General features: G+C 41.3%; 1 protein-coding gene across 6 annotated transcripts in view; it reads right to left on the bottom strand.

Moving 5' to 3' along the window:
• rbks (ribokinase) overlaps positions 1 to 10513 on the bottom strand; it is a 158722-nt gene that overhangs the window by 94493 nt on the left and 53716 nt on the right. For all 6 annotated transcript variants that reach the window (XM_043687233.1, XM_043687228.1, XM_043687229.1 and 3 more), the window contains one exon: positions 4545 to 4677. In XM_043687233.1, coding sequence (XP_043543168.1) covers positions 4545 to 4677 — 133 coding nt within the window. The remainder of the gene's footprint in view (positions 1 to 4544; positions 4678 to 10513) is intronic.

The following is a 10513-nucleotide window of genomic DNA, read 5'->3' on the forward strand; positions in this document are numbered from 1 at the left end:
TTTTTTTCTGCATTGATGTGTTGGGCTCTTCTAACAATGGAGGATGGGGATATTTGTGGAGCCTCCTCCTCCAGTAAGTTGTGCAATTGCCCATCATCATTCATGACTGGATATGACAGGACGGCAGAGCTTATATCTGCTCCATTAGTTATGGGATCACTGAGCTCTGTCTATCACTTGTTGCTTATGCTGTTTGACTTGCAAGTAGTCCTGTTTGGTGACTCCACCAGGTTGACCTCTCATTTTCAGGTATGCTTTCTGCAGCTCCTGGCATGCTTTCCTGCGCTTTCCACTGAACCAGGGTTGATCCTCTGGTTTGATGGTAATGGTTGAATGGGGGATATGCTGGGCCATGAGATTACAGATTAATACAATTTCTGCTGCTGTTGACGGCCCAGACTTGAATTGATAGATCTGTCCTAAGTCCGTCCCACTTAACACAGTGACTGTGCCATACAACACGATGGAGGGTATTCTCAATGCGAAGGTGGGACTGCATCTCAACAAGGAGCGTGTGGTGGGTTTCTCTTACAATACAGTCAGGAACAGATGCGTCTTAGCCGGCAGATTGGCAAGGATGAGGTCAAGCATGTTTCTCCCTCACCACCAGTCACAGCCCCAGGCTAGCAACTACATCTTTAGGACCAGACCAGCTCAATCAGTGTTGCTATTGCTGCCGAGCCACTCTTGGTGGTGGACACTGAAATCCCTTACTGAGAGTACATTTCACGTCCTTGCCGCCCTCCATGCTTCCTCTGAGTGTTGTTGAATATGGAGAAGTACTTAGGTGGGAGAGTAACAGAGCATGGGAGGGTAGGGTCATCAGTAGCCAGCACAAGTCTGGCTTCAATGTGAATACATGCAAAAATACCTATGTCTAGCATAAGTTAGTTGCAGGAGTAAAGTGGGGAAACAAAAACTTCAATGAAACCAAAAGTACTGCAGATGCAGAAGATCGGAAATAAAATCAAAATGCTGGAGAAATTCAGCAGATCTGGCAGCATCTGTGGGGAGACCAAAACAGTTAACGTTTCAAATCCAATATGATTCTTCAGAAGGTGTTGCCAGACCTGCTTAGTCTCTGCAGCACTTTGTTATTATTTCAGATCTTCACAGCCACGGTGGGCAGAGTAAGCATCTTTTCCTTTTTTGAGTACGCATGCTTTAATTGGAAGTAACAGAAGTCCCTTTAATACAACTACTTATTGATGATGCACTTACACAGGGTTAAAAACTGTATAACCCATTATGTAGAATAAAAGTACTGGCCATAAGCAATCTTGACCATGTTATTGATCATTACAAGTGAATCCTAGTAATTGCTTTAAAAAGCAGTAATATCAGATGAGCAATAAAATTTCACCTAAGCACATTTAAAGGCCACATGGGCTGCACAAAAGCCCCTTGGCTATTTCCTTATACCTTTGACTATAAAATGTTCTCAACATTATCTGATATGAATCTGATCAGGGGGCAGTACGGTGGCTCAGTGGTAAACACTGCTGCCTCACAGGGACCAGCACAAGGGACCCAGGTTCAATTCCACCGTTGGGTGACTGCATGGGTGGAGGTTGCACATTCTCTATGTCTGTGTGGATTTCCGCCAGGTGCTCCGGTTTCCTCCCAGTCAAAAAATATGCAGGTTAGGTGGATTGGCCATGACAAATTGCCCATAGTGTCCAGGGATGTGCAGGTTAGGTGTGTTAGCCATGGGAAATGGAGGGTCATAGATTTGGGAGGGGGAGGTCAGCATGGGTGGGAAGCCTTTTGGAGGGTTGGTGTGGACTCGATGGGTTGAATGTCTTACTTCCACACTGAAGGGATTCTATGATTAAGAAAAAAAAAAGAATGTTGACATTCTTATGTTGCATAGGGGATGGCAGTAGGGATTGAAGATGTCATTGTTCTTACCACACTTAAAATATCCTCCTTTATGTATGACAAATGCCTTGTAAAATACATCTGAATTTGGTCCATCCCATTGCTTTCCATGTCCTAACATATGAATTGGAATGACTAGCACTCATTTATGGGTGTTGTGACACTGACAGATCACATTCCTGAGGAGCTGCTTCATTTCTGATATTGCCCACCTCGGCTCATTGAACAGTCAACAATGGACCAAGGGAAAGAGTCTGTTTTGGTCTCTTTGTTTATTATACTATGAATCGTCACGGAAATTGATAAAGAAAACATTTATCTAGCAGTAACCTCCCAGGCGAAAGTACAGGCGTCACAAAGTCTTTCATCTTTGATGGAATGCCTCCAGATGAGCCAGGTGCAGTGAGCTGCCATATAAGGAGGCTCTGAGGCACAGCAACAGAACGGCATCATCTACTTGCATATTCCACATGCAGCATGCAATAGACTATGTAGGGAAAATGTTATGCAACCTGATATAAGCAGAATGCAACATTGTATTCTACTGGAGCTACCGAGAAACATGTGACGTTTTCTCAAGAGACGGTTCCCATGAGTGCGGAGGTAGGGGGATATTTTGTAGTACAGCATAGAGTGCACCATGTAATTCTTGCATGGTGTTCTCTGGACAAATGAAGCAGGCAACAAGAACATCTGATGGATGAAGAGGATCTGTCAGACAAGCAGTATTCTTTAGGAGGAAATTGAGGATATAGATGAGAAGGAATATCACCTACATTCTACAGCACAGCAGTGTCAGCCACAGCAACCCACATTTTCTCATTTGAGAAATGCTTTTAATGGTACAGAGTTGGATGACATCAGTATTGACTATAAATGCGTTAAGGCTGGAAAGGCAAACATCCCTTGTTTAATCCCAACTGAAAATAAAGCTTACTGGTGGTCTTCCCCGGTTCCCATAAGTTAATGAAAGTTAACTTTACAGACTGGTGAAAGCCTTCACAACATTTGATATTCCCTCATTCAATTATGTTTTATAAAAAGTGTAGCATTCCTCCAGACATTGTTCTAATATCATTGGGCGCTAAGGAAATGTAATCTTTGTCACTTAATTTTTGTAAGTTTGCATGTAGTAACAGTAAGCAAATAGGAAGGCAAAAGGCATTTTTGACATTCATTGCAAAAGGACTGAAGTACAGGAATATGCAGCCTTGCTAAGGTTTGAAGGGCTTTGACGAGGCCACATTTGAAATACTTTGCAGATTTGCTGTCCACATTCAAGGAAGAATATAATGGAATTGGAGTTAGTACAGTGAAGGCTCACAAGATTGATTCTTGAGATAAGAGATTTGTCCTGTGATGTGAGGTTGAGTATGTTGGGCCTAAACTCTCTGGAATTTTTTAGAATGAGAAGTGAACTCAATGAAATGTACAAAATTCCAAAGGGTTTTTTATAGGATATAGACAGACATGTTAACACGGGTTGCGGTATCCAGAAAAGGGAGGCACAATGTCAATATAACAGCATGATTGTTTTGCTCCGAAATGGAAAACTTCTTCACTCAAAAGGGGACCTTTAGAATTCTCTACCTCGGAGGGCTGAAAATCTTTTATTAGGCAATATATTTAAAATTGATTTGGTCTCGCAGGTAATCAAGGGACATGGGGAGTGAGAAGGAAAGTGGAGTTGAAGCACAGGATCAACCATAATTGTACTGAATGGAGGAGGTGGCTTCTCACATGCTATGGTCTACGCCTGTATGCAGGGACCACAAATTCTGCTAACGAAAATATGAAATAGACCCCATTCAAAAGAATCTGCAGCAATTAAAAGGCACAGGATACAGTATTGGTGTTTGATGTTAACACTGGTAAGCACAAAGAAATGACACTCAAAACAATTATATATGATAAATGGATGCTAATTAGCAAAAGTGGAAAAAGAAAAATAAACTAGACGCAATATTCAACATCTTTAGCCAACTCCAGAGCATGATCAGTATGATGACCAAGTAAGGAACATTTTAATTTATTCCTGCTCCTTCTGATTAAGCTTCAATAGAGTATTAGAAGCCACACTTTAGAAAGGATCTAATAGTTCTTAAGATGTTGTAATTTACCAGAATGCTTTCAGGAATGGAGGGCGTTTAGTTACTAGGCTATGCTGCAGAATCTGGGATTATTCTGCTTGGAAGATAGGTGGTTGAGGGTAGATTTGAAAGGAGATGGACAAGTTTATGATAGTTCTACAGAAGGTAGACAAAAGAAAAGTCAATCACATTGCCTAATGGTGCAAGGGCTTAGTGGTAAATGATTTTGAGCAAGAGATACAGGAATGGTGTGAGAAAAAAATTTCCATGACATGGTGAATGATAATGACCTGGAAATCTCTTTTCACCGGTATAGCAGAAGATAGAAGAATGAATGATTTCCAAAGAAAAGTGGATGGCCACTTGAGACAGAAACATTCAGAGGTAGTCTGAACGTCTGACGTCTTATGAACCTGCTCTAAGAGCTATGGAAAATTAACACCAACTTCTTCTGTGCTGCAATGTCAATGTATTGTTTAGTTTACTGTTGGAAATTTGAGGAGTTGGCATGGGACAACCAAATTCGCACAAAAAGCATCAAGATATTAGCATAGAATTTATTTTTAGTCTTACCTTGCTAACCATTGCCGCTTTGGCTCCAAGCCGTGCTGCCTGGATACACTGATTGGCCCCTTTTCCTCCAAATCCAATAAAAAATTTGTGTCCATGTATGGTTTCTCCTGCTTTAGGTAAACGTGGTGTAAAACTATTGAAAAAGAACAAAAACTATGTGTAAAAAACAACAGATGAACACAGAGGACATTCCACACAACTCTCGAGCTCTTGTTTTCCTGATGTTATTTTCTAAATGATATCTGGCGGACGTCCAGCACTCTGACAAATGAGAGGGACTGGTCCTCAACAGGATCACAAGATGAACCCAGGGATGAAATGTTATATTAGAGAAAGACAATGTGTTCATGTGGGCTACTCTCACCCTTCCCATCTGAACAACTGATTCTCAGAAATAAATTTTGTAGCTCACAATCATGAATAGCAAGGCTGGCAAGTATTTTGTAACATTCAAAATTCTCTCCACATCCCAATACATAGAGTTAAACCATGTTAATTGTTTTTCAATAGTGCATCTGTTCATTAAGATCATATTGGAATTCTGTAATATTTTGCACACATCAGGGCTCAGGAAGTTGATTTTGTACAGATTTAAATTCATGGAATTGACCAAAATTTCCTTCTTTTAAATTTTGTAGAAAAATAAAATAATTCATTCTCATTGAACCTGTAGAAGAGAGGTTTTCAAGCTGAAGAGCGGAGACCACAATTTAAAAGCTTAAAATGACATCATCAGTCATGGTGTAAAATTAGGGGTGCCTTGTGAAAACTGAGAAATCAACAGACGTGATTTTAGCACAATGTTGTTAATACAAGTTCGGGGTAAATTCTTTTTAATGACCGGTATGAAGTAGCCTTACATGTAAGGAATGTTAGAACCCAAAATGTCTGTCACCAGAACGTGAAAAACAATAAATCCAAAACATAATCTAAACATTATTTTCATTAGGGTTTTACAAGTGTAGTAAGTAGGTCTCTAATTTATATGTTAATTTAATAAAATTACCGCTTTGTGAAATTTGTGCACAGTTTTAACAATGGAAAAACAGCAGAACAAATATATTGTAAGTATTTTGCTTTCTAATCTCGAGATGGGTGTGAAAAACATTTTAAAATAGAGACCGCGCTATGTACAGTACTAATGGGATTACTGTATAAATAATGAGAACTGTTGGAAATGAATTATTACAAACATCAAACCGAATGTCTGTTTAGTTTAAAAAAAAATCTGTCAAGGGTGTCATTGGTTCGGCCAGCAGTTATTGCCCATCTCTAATTTTCTTTGAGGTGGTGGTGAGTTGTCTTCTAGAATTCATGTGGTGTATATACACCCACAGTGCTGTTAGGAAGAGTCCCAGGATTTTGACTCCGCAACAGTGAATGAAGGAAAAAAAAAATCAGGATTGTCTGTCTTTTGGAAGGGAACTTGCAGGTGGTGGTATTCCAATACATCTAATGTCCTTGTTTTCACACATGGTAGACGTCATTGGTTTAGATTGTGATGGCAAAACAGTCTTGGTGACTTAATGCAGTCCTTCCAGTATAACTGTGCACTACTGGGGGAAAGAGACTGAATGGTGAACATAAAGAATACAAGAACTAGAAGGTGGTGTAGACAATTGAGTGTCTCAAGCCTGCTTCACCATTCTACAGGATCATAGCTGTTCCCAACCTCAGTTTCACTCTCCTATCTGCTCCCCATAATCCTTTAAACTTTACCCAATTAAAAATCTGAATAAATTTTAAAAAAGAAAGAGATGGACAATACCCTCGCATCCACTATACTTCGGGATAGTGAATTCCACAGATCCACAACACTTTGACAGAAGCAATTTGTCTTCGTCTGTTTCAAATCTGTCAGCCCTTATCCTAAAATTAAGACCTCTCATTCCAGAATGCCCCACAATGCGAAATATCTGCTGTATATCTAATCTGTCAATCCCCCTCAGCATCTTACATACCTCAGTTCGATCTCCTCTCACTCTTCTAAATTCCATAGAGTACATGCCTAAATTATTAAATCTCTCCTCCCAAGACATCGTTTCTCTGGAATTAATTTATTGAACCTTCTCTGAACTGCTTCTAACACAATTACATCCTTCCTCATGCGAGGGGTCCGAATCTGCATGACGTATTCCAGATACAGTCTCACCAATGAAATGCACAATTGTAACACTTCCCTACCTTTAGCAAGAAATGATAAAATTCAATTTTCCCTCCTTATTACCTGCTATACCTGCATATTAGCTTTCTATGAATCATGCATTAGCACACCCAGATCCCTCTGCACCAAAGCATTTTGAATATAGTGGATAGAGTGCCAATCAAGCAGCTTGATTTGCCATGTACAATATCAAGCTTGTTGAGTGTTGCTGGAACTGCACACATCCAGATAAGTGGAGGGTATTCCAGCCCTCTCCTGACTTAGACTTTGTAATTGGTAGATAGAATTTGAAGAGTCAAGGGATGAGTACTCCAATTTGTATGGATATTAATATGCTAAGATGTGACAACTCTAAAAACAAAAGGGGTGTGTCTTTGAGGGAAGGAGACCTCACAGTAAGGGGATGACAAAAGGATTCCTTAACCTGACAAACTACTAGCTTCATTCCATGCAAATACTTCCTAATTTAACCTTTATTTCCCTCATGTTTGTAATGACCTGATACCAGTAAAATAAAGATACCCTGCTTCATGATCTCTGGGCTGTCCATCTGTTCATATCTCATGATGCACTTCTGGTGCAGTTGACAGGCTTCCACAGCACAGGAACTAGTCATAGCAGTCAAGGTTGTAAGGTACCTGATGGCAATGGAGTGGACTGGGGAAGAATTGAAACCGGCAATATCCAAGAGGGAGGCTGAAGCTGCTCCAGGAATGTTGCAGGCTCTGGCATTGACAGAGGTATAGGGATTTTGAGGCCAAACTGAAGTACAGAACTCTTAATACTAGGAGAGGAAGGAAGAGGATCCGGATTTGATATTCTACTTGCTAATTTGCAGGTACCTGGAAAGATTTGGAGAAAAGACCCGAAACTCCCAAGTAAGACTTGGATCGACAGCTGGCCATGACATACAGGGACCTCAATGCTAGTGAGCAGCATTCAGGATGAAACATCTCTGCAGGAAAACCCATTGAGAAATACTGGTAAGAGATGCAGTTGTTTAAAGAAGTCCATAGCATGCCTGTGAGGTACTGAAAAGAGTTTTGAAAGGCAACAGCCAGAGCAGTGGATTTATGAGGAAAGCAAACTGAAGAGGAGGACCTTGATCCTGCATATTGAGATCTGGAGAAGTTGCTCAACTATACTGTCCTCCTGAACCTCACTTTCAGATCGACCAGGGTCAGGGTACTGAAGGACTGCTTAGTGGAAACATAAAAACATAGTAACTAGAAGCAGGAGCAGGCCACTCAGCCCATTGTTTTTCCTGAATGGTCAAGCAGGTACAAAGTGGATCCTCTATCTCAATACCACATTCTTGCTTTCTCCTCATATCCTTTGACGCTTTAAAATCTAGAAATATATCTCTTTGTTGAATATATTCAGTGTCTTGGCCTTCCACAAATGCAGTACACTTTGAGGGAAGAAGTTTTTCCTCACCCCATCTGCATCCTGAGGCTATGCTCCTGCTTCTTCCCAACTAAGGAAAACATCCTCCTGCATCTAATCTCTTCAGCCCCATTAGGATTTTATATATGAGGGGTGGGAGCATCCAGGTAGAGTTAAGGCAGCTTACTGGTGACACACCTCCATTTCTTTAGAGCATGGATCACATGAAATAAACAATAGGGAATCATTGCATTCCGAAACACAAGAAAAAGTCTGTCAATCAGGGAGATGACTGTTGTCACAGACAGGGAGGTCGACCTCAAGCTGATGAAGCAGACAAAACAGATTTCTGCAAAGCATGTGGTGATCTAATCCTTGTTGTCTCATCTCCACAATAACATAAAGGCATGCTCTAAAAAGGTGTTGGAATTGGGTCAGGATTGGACACTTCAGAAAGAGGCTGCCCTCAACAACCACGACCACCACGGCTGTCAAGCAAAGTGACCCCATCCAGTGCAACAGCCTTCCCTTCTCATCAGATGTTAAATTAGTTGGGCCTCCCATGGAGATCTAGGCCTTGGGTAGGAGGTGATAAGGGTGTTGAAGTTCCTTCAGGAAGAGGCTCAGTCCTATGTCGAACAATAAGCAATTCCCCTGAAGTGAGTGTGAAATTTAACAAAACTAGGTGCAGAAAGGAAGAGATGGGTGTGGTTTCAATTTTACCATCCATCTCAAAAAAATGTCAGAGCTCTAGCTGATTGAAATGGTTATCAATCGTCTTCATTATCTTTGGAAGGCCCAACATTAACCAACATAGGAGTTCAAACAGGCACAGAAACTGCAAGAGGATGAGGGAGGATGATGACCTCATTTTGATCTCATTCATAAGTACATCAGTAACATTCTGTTGAATCTTAGTCCTGATGTCACAGGGAATCACAGTTGAAATGTTGCCTTAGGAGACTTGCAGTATGGCCTCGGATTTGGTGTCATTAATGAGAAAGAAACGAGACAATTCATCCTTCCTGACAATCTCCAGTGTCAGTAGCAGTTTGAGATAAAGCAATATACCAAACGATGGAAAAGACCACTGCCCTGATTAGAGTGCAGTTTTATAGGCTTGAGTTTGCTTTCTGATATTGATGACCACTGTCAAAATTAAGAGGTGTACTTTGGCCAAAGCAGGGAAGTAACTTCATCCCAGCATGTGATCCTGAGTTAACAAGAGATGTCCAGAGGTCCTTGCAATAGATTTTATTGTCCTGGACCCATTGACTTTACCAGGCTTAGGCAGGCCATTCCCACTCTTTTTCTAAAATACCTCAAAACTATAGCCAGAGAGTTAGTCAGTGAATGGTTTGTCCATTTTGGTGTTCCATATTGGATTTATACTGACCGGGGCATCATATTGACAACAAGGTCTTACAGAAGCTCTGCAAGGTCAATGGCATCATCAAGAGGCAGACCACTCCCTTTTATCTACAGTGAAATGGGTCAATGAGAACAATTCAACTGTATGACCATCTGTATACCTTGCCTCCTGAAAGCAAATGAAAGTGACTCAAGTCATAGAGATGTACAGCACAGAAACAGACCCTTTGGTCCAACTTGTCCATAGCGACTATATATCCCAAGCCAATCTAGTCCCACCTGCCAGCACCTAGCCCATATCCCTCCAATCCTTTCCTATTCATATATCCATCCAAATGCCTCTTAAATGTTGCAATTATACCAGCCTCCACCACTTCCACTGGCAGCTCATTCTCGCACCGTCCTGTGTGTGAAAAAGTTGCCCTTCGGTCTCTTTTCTGTCTTTTCCAACTCACCCAAAACCTATGCCCTCTAGTTCTAGACTCCACCACCCCAGGGAAAAAGTGTTGTCTATTTGTCCTATCCATGCCCTTCATGATTTTGTAAACTTTGACAAGGTCACCCCTCAGCATTCGTTGCTCCAGGCAAATCAGCCCCTGCCTACTCAACCGCTCCCTATAGCTCAAATCCTCCAACCTTGGCAACATCCTTGTGAGGGGTAGGTCTTGCCTTACAAGTCTTATTGAATTCTTTGAGGAGGTGACCAAGCATATGGATGAGGGTAGAGCAGTGGATGTAGTGTACATGGATTTTAGTGAGGCATTTGATAAGGTTCCCCATGGTAGGCTCATGCGGAAAGTCAGGAGGCATGGGATAGTGGGAAATTTGGCCAGTTGGATAGAAAACTGGCTAACCGGTCAAAGTCAGAGAGGGGTGGTAGATGGTAAATATTCAGCCTGGAGCCCAGTTACAAGTGGAGTTCCGCAGAGATCAGTTCTGGGTCCTCAGCTGTTTGTAATTTTCATTAATGACTTGGAAGAGGGAGTCGAAGGGTGGGTCAGTAAATTTGCAGATGATACGAAGATTGGTGAAGTTGTGGATAGTGAGG

This window comes from Chiloscyllium plagiosum, chromosome 3 (genome assembly GCF_004010195.1).
Source record: "Chiloscyllium plagiosum isolate BGI_BamShark_2017 chromosome 3, ASM401019v2, whole genome shotgun sequence".
Taxonomy (NCBI): Eukaryota; Metazoa; Chordata; class Chondrichthyes; order Orectolobiformes; family Hemiscylliidae; genus Chiloscyllium; species Chiloscyllium plagiosum.